Source organism: Wasmannia auropunctata, unplaced genomic scaffold, assembly GCF_000956235.1.
Source record: "Wasmannia auropunctata unplaced genomic scaffold, wasmannia.A_1.0 LD336090.1, whole genome shotgun sequence".
Taxonomy (NCBI): Eukaryota; Metazoa; Arthropoda; class Insecta; order Hymenoptera; family Formicidae; genus Wasmannia; species Wasmannia auropunctata.
The window spans coordinates 1254696-1273924 of NW_012026800.1; the positions used below are offsets into that span (position 1 = coordinate 1254696).

A 19229-nucleotide genomic window follows, 5' to 3' on the forward strand; every position below is an offset into this window, starting at 1 on the left:
CGCGTCGCGGCTATTTAAAATGGGATCCGCGAACTCGCGCCGAATCATAAGTCGACTCGGGCGATACCCGGAATCGTTTGGTGATCTTGGGAGTACAATCTCGGTCGGATCTTCACGTTCCACCTGCAAAGTACGGTAGCACGATATTCCCGATATATTTGTTGTGTCTCCTTTGAGAGTGTGCGTATCGCACCCCACCGGGGTGTTTTCCCCCGGTGTTTACCATCCCCCGTTCTCATCTGACTGACTCACTAATTTTAGCTTAATTCGAGAGCTTAGCGGTTTTAAGGAGGATTGTGGTGTATCGATAATCTTAGGATTATCTTAAGAGTAAACCTTAAGAGTGTAACCTTAAGACTTAAGAGTAACCTTACGCGCTATTTGTCTTGTTCGTGTTTTCTTTTTTAGATCAGAAGTAAGCTTATATCAGTACGTTTTGTGCGGAATAATCTTAAGCTAAACGGTCCTTATGTCCTCGCACCACCCACCCGCCCAACTACCGTATATATCGCGAGAGCGGTCCTGTCGGTTGGAAAAAGACGCGCGTATCCTTAATTATGGAAGAAGGGAAGAGTGAGGAATTTTACCGCGAGTCACCTGCGCGATGCTTTTTTTTTTTTGCGGATCTTATAAGTCGTTCGGTATTGCGTCGTTCGATATAAATCGCGCGCGCGGGCGCGCGCGCGTGTGTTATTTCGGACGCGTGTATTGAGGTACAAGGCTTAGCAGTTGCGGAGGGCGTGTGACTCTAAACTAGTCCCTGCGCTGTGCCTGATGATTGAATCGTTATCGTTGTTCCGTCACCTAAGCTGGTCGATACACATTTTCCGTCGGCCCCGAGGATTGAGCTGCGCTCTTGCTTGAAATCTGCTCCTCCCCTCCCATTGCGTGATCTTACGCGAACGGACTAGCGCTTTCTCGCGGTTCCGCGCTGCCGCTTAAACCTACGGACTAGCCTAAACTTTGTTTGAATTAGACGAGTTCTCTCTTTTGTATCTGTCACGAAATCGATTATACGAACTAATAGTACTCCCTTCGCCGGAGAATATCCACCCTCGCGCGCGCGTCTACTTCGCGTTGCTCGCGTACAATTTCGCGGGAATGATTACAAAGCCGAGTGATGTTATTTACCGAGATGTCATCTTCGAGTCTGCTTACAAGCGAAGTTTCTCTATCGTCGCGCGAGGGAAAATTATTATGGTTGCAAATTATCGCCGAAGGTCCCTCTACGTTGCGTGATGTTGCGAGACGCGTCAAGATTTAGTCTTTGTCTTTTTTTCTTTTATATACAGATTTATTCAGTTCGTCGAAGGGAAGAATTCCAGTGAGAGTGAAAAAGGGCTTCTCGCGTGTGTTAGACTTTTTAACGAAGGGAGGGCTTAATCCGCACGTGTCGAATTTTTAAACGGACTCGATTAAACGGCGCTCTGACGTTCCCCTAAAAGCTATCGATTAACCGTAACCAACGTAGCGTAGCCTAGATTAAATTTAGTAACGACGTGGTGACGAGTCGAGAAGATTGTGCGAGTCGGACTCGCTTATTGTTATAAGGAGCCTTTTATTATTACTTTTATTATTAAATTTATTAAATGCGTATCTTCGTCAGCGTCGCGCAAAACTCATCCACTCCGGAATGGATGACCCGGTATGATTTCGGTTTATAAGTCTTTTTTTAACTGCGATGTACTTTTCGGCCGTCGTGTGTAGGATCGCGCGGTTAAGTTCTTTGTTTCTTTTACCCTAGAATCGTGTGTGCCAGGTATGTGTGTGCTCGTACGTTAACTATAGTATTTCCGAGAGTAATTCCGAAATTGTATACGCTAATAATTGTATGCTTAACGATAATCCTTAAATATACCGTTCGATCAGTAATACTAAGAGTGAGAAGGAGTTAGCCTTCGTGCAGCCTAGCTTAAAACTTATACGTTAACGTATATTATTTCTGTTCGGTTTGCTATTTTATAACCGCATGCTTTCACTCTTATTTCGGGTTTTCATTCACTCATGCGTTTCTCGCTCGCGGACCGCTCTACTTCCTTTCTCTTTGAGTCTCTTCTTTTTTTTTTTTTGGATTTTTTGTTTGTTTTTTTTTGTTTTTAAACGGAAAGTGGTCCGTACCGATTACCGCGCTGTCGATGTTCGCAGATGTCAATTGTGCCGCTCGTTTTCCGAAATTGGTGGGACGACTTCGACCGTCCCGTCTCGCGGCTCTTGGACCAGCACTTCGGCATCGGTCTCCACCGTGATGATCTGTTATCATCCCTTTCCGGTCTCGGCTTCGATCGGCCGGCCCCACGCTTCGGGAATCGGTACTATCGACCGTGGGGGAACGTGACGCGTCAAAACTCGAGCGGGACCAGCACGATCCAGTTGGAAAATGACAATTTCCAGGTTGGTATTTGTAGATCGGACTTTTACAGTCGCGCGGTGCGAAAGTGAATTTGCGAATCTTTCTTTTCGCTTTCTGCGGATCTCTATGAATTTTGAATTGAGTTCAAACATGTGGGTCTTTGCGAATAAGATAATTTTTGATCTGTGACTATATGTCGTCTGCATATATGTATTTATAGGATTGAAATGTTGAAAAACTTCAAGTTTCTATTTCAATTTCTTTGCGGACATTTCAATGGATTTTTCAAAGTAATTTTAGTTGCAGATTGAGACGTTATTAGAAATTCATATCCAAATGTCTGTAGTCTGAAAAAACTTCTCGTAAACTCGCTTTATTTTTTCTATTTCAAAATATGCGATTTTATTGAAACGAAAATTGCCAAACTGTATTTTGCTTTCAAAAAACTAATTGTAATCTCACTTTATTTTTTCTATTTCAAAATATGCAGTTTTATTGAAAAAAAAAAAAAAATTGCCAAACTATTTTCGCTTTCTTTGATATCTGAACTAGTTTTGGAATTTATCTCTATGCTTGTTATTGTTCCCGTTCGTCAGGCTAGAACTAGAAATTTATTCAATTTATTGCGTCGACAGATCGTGAGGTAGAAATATGTTGTACGGAATCTTAGATCAGGTGGCCAGAAATTACATGTCCCTTTTTTTCGCGATCGTGCTCGTCCATGTTACGTGACGTTACATCATGAAAGTGATCCTTTGTAATTTTATCACCAAACGATTCATCTTTTCGTAGCAAAACACGAAAAGATAGTCTTAAATTATAAGCCTTACGTTACAAGAATGATTTTGCTTTTATCAAAATTTGATTGCCAGTATTATACATAACTTATGTCGTTATTTTTAGTTATTTTTAGCTTTGATATCTCGTTTATTCTCTTACGATACGTAATCATTTAATCATGCACGGTTTAATCAAGTTAGTCAAGTTGCGCGCTAGTCTTGCGATCAGACGGACTTGTGAAAGTGCTCGAAGCATCTTCTTGTGTCGAAATAAGTTCTATTCTGTAAACTATATAACTCACGTAATCTATCTCGTGTATTTTAATTATCGTGAGAAGTTGACTGACAGAATTTTGGTCAAATCTTTTTTCGTAGAGTCGTTAATGATATAGCGTTTTCGTCGGGGGAAAAAGTGTTAAAAGCTTACTTAAGATATATATTATAGGGCGGAAGTACTGCTGTGTGAACGGTCCAATTTTCCGTCTTTCGCAGGATCCCGCCGATTATATATATAGCTAGCGGGATCCTCCGAAAGACAGAAATTGGCCGAAAACTATTCGGAACTAATAGAAGTTCAGAAAAGATTTAATTGTCTCTCGCTTTCTTACGTAATAATCGATTCAATAATAATAATCGACAACACAAATGGACGACAAGACCGTTATCACTTCTCGATTGATCTGCAATTCAAATCTCACCGCCTATATAATTTCACCTCGGAAGAATACTCGTTATACTAAATTGCTTATTAAATTTTCGCTCTTTACAAGCCTTTTTGGAAGAAGCTCCGCTCTATCGCGTAATCTCGAAACGGCGTAGACAAAAGAAAAACTATTCGTGGTACTTTTCCCTGTGCGGATGTGCGTTCGTCCGGTCTGATTTGATATGGCAAGAAAGCGTAAACAAGAAGCAACGCGCGTTAAAATTATACCACGGAGTGTGTCCCGAACGCGAGTGTGATGCAACGAGTTATTTTCGGAACGGTTTTCTTGGTCGTTGGAACTGGCCGCGGACTGGACAGGCTTCTTTCTGTACTTTCACAGATTTTTACGGAGAAAATTCTACGACCGATTAGCCGTCGCGTTTCCGGAAATGATCAGCGGTCAATACGGCCTGTGTGCACACGGATGCAGAATAGATCGGGGGAAGAAAAAAAAAGTCTACGCGGTACTCGCGATTCGGGATGATATGCACGCGATTAATGCTTAAGGATTAACACGCGCTGCGGAATATACCGATTATCTTACGCTGCAGTTATATCCTAAAACGTACACAAGTATTAGACAAGTCGAGAATCAAGAATCAATCGAATGCCCTGCTGTCGTATCCGAGCATGAATTTTAGATTCGATTGTTATTAGAATCAATGTACGGAAAGTGTCTCTCTCATTTTCTTTCCCCTTTCTCGCCGAAGGGTTCGAAACGCGAATGAAGGGCGCGGTTGTCCCTTTTCGTATAGACGTCGTTGGATCCTTGACCTTTCGTTTGATTTCGCACTGGATAAAACGTCCGCGAGGCCGCCGCTTCCCGATCCCCAGAAGGAGAATCGTTCAGCGCTTATCGCGCCTCGGATCTCTTAGCGTAACTTAGTAACTCGACAGTAATATCGATTAAATTTACATTCGGTTTGCAACCAGAGTGTCGCCGCGTGTTGCCTAATAGATTCAAATTTTATGTAAGCAAGCTGCAGATACGTATTGCGTCGTGAGAGCGTGTCGCGACACGCCTGAAGTTCACTGATTGTGAGTTCGTATAAAGCGATCGGTGTTTACGCCGTAATCGGAATTTATCTTATCTCTCACTCTCTCTCTTTGTGTGTGGAAGTTGCGGTGATACGATCGCGAGTGGAATATAACTGGTTTACTGTGCGCGACAACAACTTAATCGCGGTTTTGAAGCGACGGTCTTTTTTTTTCTTCTCTCTTTTCTGTTATTTCTTTTTTGTTCTCTTTTAGTCGGCTGTTTACGTCGAATACAAATATATGCAACTTGCCTAAGAAGCTCGTAAACTCACGAATTCGCACGTCTACGGCTCATCGAAAATTACACTCGCAAATTTCGCCGCGTGGATGTAACGCGACTCGCCTGACAGTTCTAAATTTATATGAATTCGAGATTCGCTCTGCCGCAAAAATATGTGCGCTACAATTACAATTTATTTCCTCGCGAGAGGTTTTCGTCGTGATGCAACAGAACGGAATGTGTTTCGATTACGCGTGATAATACAACTTAGGGACTAAGACACGACTTAAACTCTTTAGCGGTTATTTGTATACACAAAAAAAATTCTTTACTCCCTTATTTTTGGTATTTGTAGCTCGAGCGCGATTTGTATCGGACGCAATACAACAAAATTTTGTGTCGAATACAAAGAGCCTCGAATGATATATCCTACGAAACAAAAGTACAATAATAAGTGTATTTAGGGGAAGATACTTTCTTTTTACGTTGTCTTCTAGCGAAAAAAAAAAACGAGTAGCAAATTTCAGATTTCCAAATATAGAAAAGTCGCGGGGGATAAATGACTGAAGGTGACGTGAGAGGGAAGGACGAAAGGGCGCATTCGTAAGAAGGAAAATAAAAAGGGCTGGAAGGGGGGAGGGAGGGAAGGGGACGGAAGGAGGGGAGGGAAGGGAAGGGAAGAAAAAGGCGTTAACGGAAGAGATCGAAATGTAGGCTAATCTACTCTCTTGAATCGAACGCGGACTCGAACGTTACTTTCAAAGGGGACCGAATCAACCGTTAAGGATGAAAGAAAAAGAAAGCCCCGGCAGGGGGATTGGAAACCGAGTGTATAAGGGACGGGGTGAAAAACTCAACGCTCGGCGGTAAGGGTCGCTAAAAGCAACGAACGAAAAGGATCCCAATACAAAACAAGTGGAACACCAGAAGGCCCGAGAAACTGATGGCTGCATCTGCTGTGCGGCTACCGCTGTCTCTAATCGTCATGCACGCATACAATTTTACGCGTTGTATATAAATCTTATTACGCTTTCGTAATCGCGCGATCGCGAAGTCCGACCGGGAGGACGTGCGGCAGCTCGACTTTTTCGAATCGGGTCCGGGGATGGTGAAACGAGTGCTCGATCGGGACTATTTTCGGGGGGGGGATGGTAGGGGGTGTTGTTTTTTTTTCGCACCCTCCCTCCTCTCGAGGAGAGAGGGCGAATAAATTCGGAACGGAGGGACGACTTTTCCTTCTTATTTTTTTTTCTTTTTGCGAATAAGCTATTTTTGTCTTTTCTTTCTCTTTTTTGCTTTTCTCTTCCCCACGAAGGTTCAAATAATCTGAATCGCCCTTCAAGAAAACATTCACGGCGCGTTTATTCGTCCTCTTTTACAATGATCTTTTTTTCTGTTTGTGCCAAAAAGAATCTAGCTTCACCTACAGGTTTAGTTTCAGTTAATCGTTCTATTCAAATTTAAATCCTTGGTTAAAAAACCGGGGCAAATCCTGTATTGTTACTATTTTTATCGTTTATTAGCAGGTTCCATTCTATTCCCTCTAGTTTTCCTTCTCATTTGCCGAGAGTCCTCTACGAGAGATATGTGCATTACAAAAGAAGGACGATCGCGCTCCATAAAAGTCTCCGGTTATAGTCACGCCAGAGTTTCGGAATCTCTATGAAATCACAGTTTTACCACAGTTCTCGTTTTACCTCCCCCTTCTTTAATCTTATTGTACATAGGTGTGTGTACGTGTGTTTGTGTATGTGTATGTTTTCTCTTTTGTTATTTTCACTCTTCCTTCTCTTTCCGCGATATTTTTTCCTCGCGCAGATCGCGCGCGCAAACAGTTTGCCTGCCGCAGGTCCGAGGTGACTATTTAAATTCTCGTTCGTGACGTCTTGACTTCGTTTTATTTTTTTTTCCTTCGTTCAGAGTCGCACGCGAGAAATCGCGCGCAGCAGCCACGGAATAAAATATGCAACCGAAAGAGTGGATTCGTATCGCGCCGCGCGCATTTAGTCAGTCTTGTTCGTGTCGGAAGAACCGAGACGCCGTGTCGCGTCCCGCACGCGAACCGACAGCCGTCGACGCACCCCCCGACTCGAATTTAACTCGAAGGGCCCGTCGCTGCTCGCGCGGACGGGACCCGCGCCGGGCCCCGATTCCCCCCTCCGTTTATAATCTCTATACAAAAATAAATGCTTCTTCTTTTTTTTTCTGAATACCCACAACAATGTAGAATCGTACAAAAGTGACTTTTGTGCTCTATTTACCTTCTCTTTACACGGAACTATCTGTATCGTCTTCGCTTTAGTCTCTTTTTATTATTTGTACAAAATATGTGTCGCTCTGCGCGCAGCACTCGAGCCGACCGCTCGCGGAGCGCGGTCGCTCCGCGAACCTCTTTCTCCTTCTCTTTCTCCTTTTTTTTTCTTTTGGTACTATTTCTCAAAATGCACAGCCAAAAAATCCTCCGCTAATCTCTTCGCGCTCGCGCTTTCTCGCCGAGCTCCAGGATCACGCAGGATCACCCGGATAGGCTTTAAAGGCGCTTGCCTCACTACCGATCGGTTGTTAAAAGCTTCCTCGTTCTATGTCAGAAATGTAACTCATTTTCTCTTTCGCTCTCTCTATTTCTCTCTCGCTTTTTTTATTTTTTTTTGTTTTTTTAAATTTTTGTTTTTTGTGGTCTCCAATTTTTTTCTTCCTCGCCGAAGCGAGGCGCCGGCCGCAAAGGGACCAGCCACCGCGATCGCGACCGATCGCTCCCTGCACGACCGCGCGCTCGCTTGCAAAAACGAAGAAGAATCACCTACTTGTATGTATGCTCGTTTTTTTTGATCGTAAAAAAAAAAAGGAACAATCTCACACAAGTAGGTGCGCCCGACAACTACATCTTCCCGATTTGTTTTTGTACCATAACGCGCGATAATCTAGAAAAAATCGCGGAGGATTACATATGTAAGAGAGAGAGAGAAAATCGAGAGACGAGAACAAAAAAATTGGTAATTTTACGACTTGCGCTTTGTCTGACGGGTCGGGATAGGATTTAGAGCGTTGGCCGAATTGTCACATTTTATTTTTTATTTTTTTTTTTTCTCGTCGCGGAGACTCCAACAACTTGAGAGGCCCGCGGTGGGCACCCTTGAGCGCGGAGGCGCGTGAACGGACGAAAGTGAGATCGAATGAAGCGCTGCTGCTCCAGACGGTAAAGCCGAAACTGTTGTTATGCGTGGAGATGGCTCGCCTAACGCGTTTTACGGTGTTTTTGTTTTCAGAGTGCGGATTTAGAGAATTACATTTATGCGCTAGAGAATGACGCACACGGCGAAACGCTCGAGATCCTCTTCCGGGAGAACGAAAAATTCAAGGTTAAAAGCCAGAGCAAGGAAACGAAAAACTGACAAGCGAAACGAAAGGAAACGCTAATCCGCGCGATGCGAGAAAAGAAAGTGGGCGGGGTTGTTACTTATTGCTCAAAAATCGACCATTATTTTTTCGGTGTTAAATCTCTCTCGTATATATACCGGGGAGTGATCGATACTTAACTTTCGCTTTCACGAATGCATGGCGGGCTGTTTTTTACACACGATCGCTCACGGAAGAGATGCGAGACTTCCTGTCCTCCGGACGGCGGAGAGAGAGGAGATATACCGAGCTGCAGACTGTTGTAACTCAACAAGCTCTCCCGGGGCCTCCCTCTGCGGGAGGGGGCGGGGGGGCCCGCGCTTTCTGATCAGCAGGTGATACTCGACGTGCAACAATTCTCACCGGACGAGATCGCGGTGAAGACGATCGACAATCAAGTCGTCGTTGAGGCCAAGCACGAGGAGAAGCAGGACGAGCACGGCTACATCAGCAGGCACTTCGTACGCAGATACGTCCTGCCCCCGTCTCACGACCTGGTCAACATCACCTCGACCCTCTCCTCGGATGGTGTGCTAACTATCACGGCGCCCAAGAAGGTACGCTCGACCGAGCCGAGACAATCCGCGTCAACATCCGCCCCGCTTCTTCATTCGCGGATTCGACCGCGAACGAACGGAGCCCCTCTCTCTCTCTCTCACTCTCTCTCCCTCTGTCCCCTCCTCCTCTCGCTCTTTCTCCCCCTATCTCGTCTTTGTTATTAACTGGTGCGGCTTACGTTACATATTTGACTTTTTGCTTTTCTCGATCCCGACGTTCCCACTGCTGCGCCTCAGTGTGCAGTACTAGAGGCAGAGATGGTGCCGAGACGGTTTTGGATCTCAAACACTACGAGTCTGCTCTAAACTACAAAAACAGAACATGTCTCGTTATACGTTGCGAAATTCAAGACGCGCGGCTTTTTGTGCGTGGACGAGACACATGTTCGCGGATATCGTTTAAGTCGTTTAAGATCAGCGTGCGTCGATTTTAAAGGAAGTTTCCTGAAACTCGGCGATACTATGCAAAAGCGAATGACAAGCTGTCAGTGTGCTCTCATTACGACTACTTGGTAGTCAACGTCTTCCAGATTTAAAAATTAGCAATTGCATTTTCGGGGAGTTTCAAAAATCGGATTCTGTTAAAATCGATGACATTTTTTCAGCCGACAGTCGAGTGTCCCTCATCAGACATGACTTATTTTTATTTATATATTACGTAATCATCTATTATGTAATTTATCGATTTATCAATATTGATCGATTTGTCACTATTGATAAAACTCATTCATTTTTTTTTTTTTACTTATTTATATCGTTTTTCTTTTTTTTTTAGACGCAGAAAGCATAAAAATAAATTTGATTGCAAATATATTCAAATTATTTTGAACTTTATATAAATTTTATTTAAACTTATAATTCTTTCGCAATGATTCTAACGTATTGGAAAGTTAATTTTATCGAGGCAAAGGCTCTCTCTTTCACTGTCGGCGTAACAATAGTCCAAGGTCGCACTTGCTTACATGCCTCGCACGTTAACCATCGTATTTTTAACTCTTTCAATTCATCGTCCACAGACAATAGTCCTAATTAACTTAACGCATAGTAAATATTATCGTGTCTAAACACTTCGTGCGCTTACCTATATCTCGAAGTATACTCTTCTCATATTTGTTCAAAGCGTGAAGGAATTTCAAATTCTAATCACGGCTGTTATCGTCGCGTACGGATTGTTCAAGCACCGACCCCGTAGGGTGCACTAAAAAAAAGACACAAACACATAGCTGTCATAATTCATTTGTCGTGGATGACGGGTATGCTTATATATTTCTGTGTTTCACGAAATGTTTTCAGAACGTGACGCCGGCTGGCACGGAAAGAGTCATCAGCGTCGTTCGAACGGGAGTACCAGCTGCCAAGCCGGTTCCCGTCGAAACAACTGCTACTGGTACTACTGCTACAACTACGACCACCACTACCATCGACTAAAGAATTTAATTGTCCGAAACATTCATTCCGACGTTCACTTCATTCTTTTACTTTCTCGATTCTAATTTACAGCAATATGATATTGTAAAATATGACAGAATCGTGACACTTCTAATAATTCTCCAATATTTATTTCACGAAGGTATAATAAATTGTTAGTGCATAATATAAATATATTTTGTTACGTCGTATGAATTATTATATTCTACAACTGCGTAAAGTTCTCATGCTAGTTTCCAATTTATTTTATGTGAATTAACTTTAGTACTTCAGTTTAATTGATTTTCTCTCTTTGTTTTTTTCCGATTAAAATCAGACAGATGTAACTAATAGATCTCTGACAATGAGAGACAAAACAGTTAAACATCATTTAAAAATCACCTTAACGAGAGAAGCCAGATCTAATAGAAAATAATATAATTTATATGTGTGTATAACTGGAATTTAGCGATTGTCAATTAAAAAGAAGAAATACCAGAGCGTTAAGCGTCACATTAAAACTTGTCCGCTCATCTTCCTTGGTATTACTACTTTCCAATTGCATTATCAATACAGCAAATAAATTATTTTCCTTAAAAAATCTCAAAATCATCTCGAAATATTGACTTCAATCGGGACCTAAATCACATCCTCAACTATTTTTATTACGATAAAAACTACTGTGATAAAATTTAATGCACCAAATCCAATTATAAGTCAATATGATCTTGCACTATCAATGCAGCAAATAAATTATTTTCCTAAAAAAGTCTCAAAACCATATCGAAGTATCGACTTCAACCTGACCTCAGTCACATCCTCAACTATTTTTATTACGATAAAAGCTACTGTGATAAAATTTGATGCACCAAATCCAATTATATAAATCAACGGGATCGAATGATCGCGTTTGGAGTTTTGCGAAATAAAAAAAAAAACAGAAAACCCGAAAATCGGGGGAATACCTACGGTAAACTGTCGCGCTCCGCACCTGGTGCCCGCTCGCCTACATTTTCCCGTGCCGGCGGTCTCGACGAAGTTAAGAAGCCGAAGTGTGTTACACTGATGGTGAAGGGTGAAGGGGGGTCTTCGGGTGTTCGCAGCGTCCGAACTGAACCAGGGTTTGTTTACGAATGCGCCGCGGCTGGCCGGCCGGCCGCTTTATATAGGCGCGCGCCGCCGCCGCCGCCGTCGCGTCGCCGCGACGGAAGAAGCTTCGAGATGCTCAGCGCCGCGACCGCGCGTCCCCGCGACGACGTCACGTAAATGCGCAATACCCGCGAACGACGGTTTCGGGGCCGCGGCGCCGTCCGGCCGGGCCCGGGACCACGACGATCGGCATCGCCGCGACGAGATCTGTCGATCGGTGCGTCGATCGATGCGTTTTTTCCACGGCATAATCGAGAAATCAGCGAACGCCAGAGTATTGATCCGGTTCCCCGGCCGGCAGGGACGACGGGATTTCTGGCACGTTCGCTCAGCTCCGCGGTCGGAGAGGCCCCACCATATCGCCCATCCCACATGCACGCGCACATACAGAAGAACGCCGCCGGTTCTTTCCCCCCCCCCTTTCCGCCCCCCCGTCACCCCCGCTGCCATTAACACGGTCAACCGGTGTGTGATATAATGCCGCTCGTATAACGTGGCGTAGCAGCCTTCTCAACGGAACGCCGCCCGCTGCGTATGGCATTGTGTGCGTGTTGTCGATTTGTTTCTCTCGACGGAAGAGAACCTGCGGGAGGACCGGATAAAAATAAAAAAAGAAAAATCGATCACGGGTAGCCTACTGCGTAGCAGAGTTCGCTACGCGAAGGACCTACTTCGCAGGAGCGAGTCAGCCTTGGCCCCCGCCGCCGCCGCCTCCTCGTGCCTGTCCGAATTGCTATTGCTCCGGAAGGAAATTACGTTCGCACAGGACTGATTGATTTTACGCTGACCGGAGCAGGAGTCGTCCCGACGAAACTCGCGCTCCGTTGCGTAATGCGACAACGAGAGGCTTCTGTTATCGCCAGCGAACGGAGACCACCCGGCCGGTTATCGACGGATTAGGCGATTGTTTTTCGAGAATATTTTTGTAAACACGAAATATACACTAACGCGGAGCTGGGAGGGGGGGGGGGGGGGGGACGCCGCACGCCGGTCGTGATCCAACATTGCGAAATCGCGTGCGTGCCGCCACGCCGAAACGTTGAAACGCAGTTTCCTATACACGGTCGGGCGAGCGAGCGTTCGCGTGGTGGGATTTCCGTACTGCGCAGGCAGCTCGGGGTGACCTTGCGGCCCGCTCCGACGTAGTTTTTTTCCTCTCTTTCTTTTTTTTTTTTTTTATCAACTCTTGAGGAGAACGACAGCTATTTTTACGAGATTTCGAGGAGCGGCCGCGCGCGCGCGGGGATACCCGGAGGAGCGGTCGTAGCCGGCCGGCCGGCCGGCCGGCGAAGCGCGCGATAGACGCGTGTGTTTGCAAACACACACGGGATCGGGTGCCGGGATGTTGACTCACGCATGGTACGGGCGCGCGATAGCGTGAGAATGAGCAATTTCGATGTAAACGCGAGATTGTCGCGCCCGCTCGGAGACGCAAACATTACGCAACATGTGTATACCGCCAAGTTCGGCGTCGGTCGGATGTGGGTCGCGGGGACGATCTTTCGCGCTCGGAGATCGCGTAATCGCGGCGAGAGGAAAAAGGGAAAAAAGTAGAAAGAGAGAGACAGAGAGAGAAGATAAATGAAGCGCTTCGCGATCGAGAGACGCGCACCGGCAGCGGGCTTCGACAACACCGCGACGACGCGATTCGACCGTGGCGTGGCGGGCAACGACGCATAATAGCGGCGTTACAACCGGGTTGCATAATATTACGTTCGCTCTCCTCTCTCTCTCTCTCTCTCTCTCCTCTCTCCCTCTCGACGTGTATCATGTACCGCTCTATCGATTTCCTTTTCATATTGCCTCGTTAGCCCGGCCCGAAAACGGCCTCCGACAAAGGCCCTCGGGCTCCTTTCTAAGTAGATGCAATTAATGCAATTTTATTCAGCGATACATAGAGAGAGGGTCGTGCGCGCACGCCACAGATACTTATCTCCCCGCGGAGATCGTCTTTTTGTCGGCCGTTAACAAACGGCCCGGCGGATTAGGCCTCGCTCACGGAGGGGCGAACGGAAACTACTCCTACTTGTATACTTCATAGAAATATGCACAATGCGCGGTGCCTTCGTTACATTCAGGTGTCATTCAGCGCGGCGTAATGAAATGCGAAAGGTAAGACGGTTGCCAACTATATGTTGCACTAAAACGAGAACGGGCGCGATGATCTGTGGGAACTTTCTCGAACGCGACGCGTCGCTCTCTTCCTACGGATCACTCCGGCCGGAGCGAGACGATGGTGTGTACAGTTAGCGAACGTCGCTAACGAACGCACTCTCAATTAGTGCACCTTCCCGCCGACGTATCTTTTTTTTTTCTCCTTCCCGCGTTCCTCTCAGGTCACTGGAACAAATCGACTTGTTAGGAAATGTACAAGCTACAGTTATCGAGAATGACAGAAAGATCGCTGCTCTTTCCCATCCAAGCAAGAAAACGATTAATTAAAAATAAACGTACTTACGGTGACGAAATGTCATGTTTTTTATTTGTACGATGTATACTTGGAATATCCTAGTTCAAACTCGTTATTCAGCGCATCAAGCTCGCGGGTAAATTTAGAACGAGCGATACGGCCAAGTGTGGTTTTTATGTGGTTTTACATTCCGATTGTGAATAATCCTCGAGTGATGATATAACTCTGTAAACATATCGAGTAATAAATTCCACTTCAAATATTAGACATAATGGTATTCTCTAATCTTTCTAGACATTTTTTTTAATGTCTAGAAAAATGTTCGAATAACTTACACATCTCAGCAATTAGCAATAGTGTAATCATTTCCCTTGAAAGGAATCTAATAGACGGCAAAAGATTTTATCGCATATCTCGGCAAATGTCATTATAAGCGCAGGTATTGGAGTTTAGGCGCCTTCCATCGTGTTCCAGAACATTCGAGGTTCAGCTGCAGCAGCTAATCGATAGATGCACGAAGTGAGTTATATAGATATAACGTATAGAAAGTGCGCAAATGTCCGACCCAGCAAAATAAACGTATCGATTATACATTTCATCCATTATTTTGCTTCGCCGCGATCGCGTTGTCAGCGAATAAAAATGGGAATTACTCATCAGTTACACCAGTAAAGATTAATATAGCCTTCGTTGCGGGTTATAAAAAAAAAAAATTCCGCATCGTAATTCTTGCGACTAATATTAATGTCGCGTAAATTATAGCGGCCTTGTGCTATAATGATAGTATAATTCAAGTTTTTTTTCTCTCTCAGCAGAATATACTACCTACAACGTAATAGATAATAGCTTTGTGTAAAGTTAGACAATTTCCCTCGCATCCCCCGTCTGTAATAAACCCAACAACAAGTTGTTTATACTTCATCGTACAGCCAGGATAACATCTCCGTGCAAAGCAAAGGGTGAACATCTATTACGCAACACGAAAATTGCCCCACCCTAATCGCGCGCCGCGGCGCAGAACTTCGATCGCGGCTGACAGAGAGAGAGAGAGAGAGAGAGAGAGAAAGGAAAGAACGCTGCGTCGCAATATTCTCTCCTCCCTCGGAGAGAGAGACCCCCGCGCTGTTGCAAAGTTTTCCTCTCGCCATCGCATTGTCGCGGCCATCCCGCGTTCGCGCGGGTTTACCCTCATCAATCCGCTACATAAATAACGAACTCTCCGTCCGCGCGGCGCGGCGTCGTCATGCTTCCCCGAGCGAGCGCAAACGGGTAACCTGCCCGCCTGGACTAATTTTAGTTGCCTCGCCGGTATCGCGCGACCTTGAACTCGACGCAGTCACGTCGTGGATGATGTTGCAGCTAGCACCGGGGGTCGGGAGTAACATCGGCGCAACCTCGGGATCTCGAGATCTCGGATTCCGGTCGCGCGCGGCGCGGCGTCCCGTCCGGCGTCGAACGGGACCGGTCGAGCGGGCCAACCCGGTTTCCAACGATCTCGCCCTGTGACACTTGCGGCGGGACAATACTGCAAGTAGGCATACCTTTTCCACGGGGGCAACATGGGCGTTTTTCGAGCCCCGCAGGGTGCACGCAGGTGTGCGTGTATACATGTGTGTATGTGTGTGTGTGTTTTATGCGCAGCCTAGCTGGGACGCGCGTTTCTCGAAACGTCGACGAAACGCCCCGCTATCGATCGCATCCGTGACCAAGTTCCAGCCGGCGAGAGTGTGTCGCTGGGTGAAGGTTGATGAACCTTTTGCCGGTTGCCACGTACCATGTTTTTACACCGGCCGTACTCGTTGAATAAATTCATCGCGAAATTACGCAATTCTCTACACCAGCTGCCATGCGGGATCACGCAACAGGATCATTGTGCGAAACTGTCGGAGATTTTTGTTCGCGAAATACGTCCGTGTTAACACCACATTGCTTTCTTTGAAGTCAAATTAAATTATCAGATTAGACTACATATCTTAATTGAATAATTTTAATTTGTAAGAATTTAAATTCACTGCGCTGTTTTGTGATCCTGTGAATTTATATAAATAATAGTAAAATATACATATATCAACCCAATTTACTGTATTCTGATTTATCTCAAAAGAGAAAGTCAAACGGCGAGAATGTATCCGTGTATATGTATACAAGTTCCAACTTTTAGCCACCGCATAGAAGAAACGACGTTCGAAAAATAAAGAGATAAAAATAACGCAAAACTTAGCGTGGGATCTTTTAATATTCTAAAAGTGTCCAAGATGCACTTCGCTCATATTAAATTTCACCCACTCGAATAGTGATCTATTTTTGGGCGAAGAGGATTATATTATCTTCAAACACATGATGGATGCATTATTGAAGAAACTAGAAAAATTTAATTAAAAATTTATTGATCAATTTTTTGTTATCTGATAAATATAATAGCGCAAGAACATTGCGCAACTTATGTGGCGCAGATCTTCTTTGTCTACAGCCGATTCAAGCATTGCAATATCGATATTAAGCGCAATTATTGTAAATATAATTTATTTATACAATAATAAGCCTTTCTTTGTTATAAAAAAGAGAATTCATAGACTATTAATAATCTCTCCAAGTAATTAAAACTAATAGATAAGTTATTTTTCGAAATATTAGAAATATTAAAAGAACGAAAACCAATTATAGCATACTAGATTGAATGATTCAACGATTTTTTACTTAGATGAATATAAAATAATTGAAAAAAGTATCATTGTAGTAGCCTATTAGGATTATCGTTACATCTGCCATCTAGTAAAACTTGCAGTTACTCTGAAGAAAGCATGACCAATAGACGATAAAGAAAGTAAGCATGATACGTAATAAATAATTATGTAATTATTATTTGTCATGTAAAATATTATTAAAAATTTTAATATTATACTATAGCTTCGTTCATGAATTATATATAACAAATTATTAAGCCTGTTATTTTTATTACATGATTATATTATTCGACTGTGTTGACAAGTTAAACGAATTTTTATCATTTGAACTGGATTTTTTCCTGCTTAGGTGACTTTCGGCAAACAGCACTTGATAGGCAAAGGTTCCAAGTAAACCTCCCAAAATAGGACCAACCCAATAAATCTAATTAAACAAACAAAATTAAATAATTTGAAAGAGGCTTATCAAAAAAATTAAATTAACGATGAAAACATTTTTATAATTTATATTAACTATTGTTCAGAAATACACTTTTACATGAAATATTATATGATATAATCTCAGATTATTATTGCCACTGAATCGAAAGAAATCTTCGATAAAGGCGACGTATAAATAAACTGATATATCATTAAAGATAATTTTGCTGTGTGTGCTACAGTAGCTTATGCGTTCTTTATCGCGTATATCAGATAAATAATTTTATAGAAATTCTTATAAATGATCGAAAGCAGGTTAACGTAATCTGTCTTCAATATGTATCGTGTGTATAATCTGAGTTATATAAAGATTAAAATAAAAACACTATTGTAGTCAATTTTTAAATGTAAATGTTCTGTATCATATCACCGTATTACTTAACAATTTCGCTTTGGAAATAAATCTTCATTCTTATTTTTATCTACACTAATTGTAAGAATAAATTTTTATTTTCAACTTACCCAATGATCCTTCCAAGAACTATTCCAAAATGCAGGCGCAAATGACCGCGCTGGATTCATACTGCAGCCGGTATAAGGGCCCTGAAGAGATATAGGAAAGAATAAATTACTCGGTTTTTAATTGTATATCTTACTGTAAAAGATTATTGGTTACTTTCATGTATTTTGTTACTTTCCTCTTTTATAAAGTTATACCATATGATGACAAATTTTATTAAACATTATTGAGCAATACTCAGTATACATATATTTTTAAGTGATAAAAATTTAGGAAAAAAGAATAATTAATGTATCGAAAAAATAATAATAATTTTAACAAAGAAGATGTAAAAATTGTTAAAAGTAGCTTTACCGCCGCGAAGGAAAGGGTGGCGACTGAGAAGCCGAATTTGAGGGCCACCGAGTCCGTAATGTGAGCGCATCGAAGATCCCACGTGGCGCAAGCCGCGCAAAGTAAGCAGAACGTGCAAAACACCTCGACTAATAAACCTTGCACGCAGCTAAGCCCCGGATGAACAACCGTAACGCAAACGCCGACAGTCGAGTTCGGGTTTCCGTCGTTGAACAATTCCGTCGGCGTTACCACCTGCGGGAATACATGTTCACATCGCAATGAATATATTTGGCACATTAAAATAATAGCGAAACAATAAAACAGCACTTTTAAAAGTCCGTATCCTATGATGGCGCCGACAAGTTGTCCCAAGATGTAGATCACACCGGTCGGAATTGACTTCAGGCCCATTATGACGGCACCGATGGTAACAGCCGGATTGAGATGAGCGCCACTTATGTGACCTATCGTCTGAGAAATATTGGTGATTGAAATTTTGAAGACGATGTAAACTGGATTTTTTTTAATGCTTCGTAAATGCTTTGTAAAAATATATATTTCTATCCAGCCAAGAAATTTAACTGCATCAATATTATAGTTATTAAATTATAGTTTATGATTTTATAGTACAAAAGTCAACTTATTTATAACTTGTGAAACTTATATCGCGTGCATGTGAATGAAGAATATTTATTGTATTATATATTCGACATAAAACAGAATAATTATACACATACCATAATTACGAGATTCACCGTCAGACCGAAGGTGAGTGCCGTTTGCAGCGGCGGAGGTGGTGTGGATCCCAAGCTGCCGACGTTCCCCATACAACCGCAGAGCAGGAGGATACATGTGCCGACGACTTCCGCCGCGAACATCGACAACGTGTTCTCCTGCATCTTCCACATTTCGACTGTAAAAAAATCCCACGAAAAATCATACAAAATCTCGGGAAACGTTTAACCTAAACCTCGGTAACGAACACTCACTGTTCCGATCGCTCTGCACGGAGATCACTGACGCTGATTTCGACATAACTATGACTATTACTTTAATCTCTGCACAAATCGCCGCGAACCGCATAGCATCGTTATTTTTTATAGACTAAAGATAGAAAAAAGAATACAGCGGTGTCTTATCGGTAGATACGTCGAGTGCTCTTCAAATCGCTTGAATACTGCACACCGGGAAGATATCCACGTTCGCGATATGACATTATTTCTTCGAACTTTGGTAGAGATACGGCAGATATTTAACAAC

General features: G+C 43.3%; 2 protein-coding genes and 1 long non-coding RNA gene across 6 annotated transcripts; 1 reads left to right on the top strand and 2 right to left on the bottom strand.

The window, feature by feature from the left end:
* Nucleotides 1–11059, top strand: LOC105447841 (protein lethal(2)essential for life-like). Of its 4 annotated transcripts, none has more exons than XM_011686073.1 (4): nucleotides 1–130; nucleotides 2146–2391; nucleotides 8819–9043; nucleotides 10337–11059. In XM_011686073.1, the coding sequence occupies exons 1-4, from the start codon at nucleotides 20–22 to the stop codon at nucleotides 10469–10471; spliced, it is 717 nt and encodes a 238-aa protein (XP_011684375.1). In that variant the 5' UTR covers nucleotides 1–19; the 3' UTR covers nucleotides 10472–11059. The 4 variants fall into 4 exon arrangements, with proteins under 4 accessions (XP_011684375.1, XP_011684376.1, XP_011684373.1 ...); XM_011686074.1 differs by having other exon boundaries at nucleotides 8822–9043; XM_011686071.1 differs by lacking the exon at nucleotides 10337–11059 and having other exon boundaries at nucleotides 8819–9226.
* On the bottom strand, nucleotides 9191–11586 carry LOC105447840. The gene is made up of 3 exons (XR_974169.1): nucleotides 11420–11586; nucleotides 10125–10241; nucleotides 9191–9350 (listed from the first exon to the last, which is right to left on the bottom strand). It is a non-coding gene; the product is annotated as an uncharacterized LOC105447840 (long non-coding RNA).
* A 4793-nt stretch (nucleotides 11587–16379) lies between these two features.
* Nucleotides 16380–19084, bottom strand: LOC105447842 (aquaporin AQPAe.a-like). The gene is made up of 6 exons (XM_011686075.1): nucleotides 18959–19084; nucleotides 18707–18882; nucleotides 18297–18440; nucleotides 17988–18221; nucleotides 17636–17716; nucleotides 16380–17117 (listed from the first exon to the last, which is right to left on the bottom strand). Exons 1-6 carry the CDS (start codon nucleotides 19050–19052, stop codon nucleotides 16965–16967), a joined length of 882 nt encoding a protein of 293 aa, XP_011684377.1. The 5' UTR covers nucleotides 19053–19084; the 3' UTR covers nucleotides 16380–16964.
* Nucleotides 19085–19229: the final 145 nt, after the last annotated feature.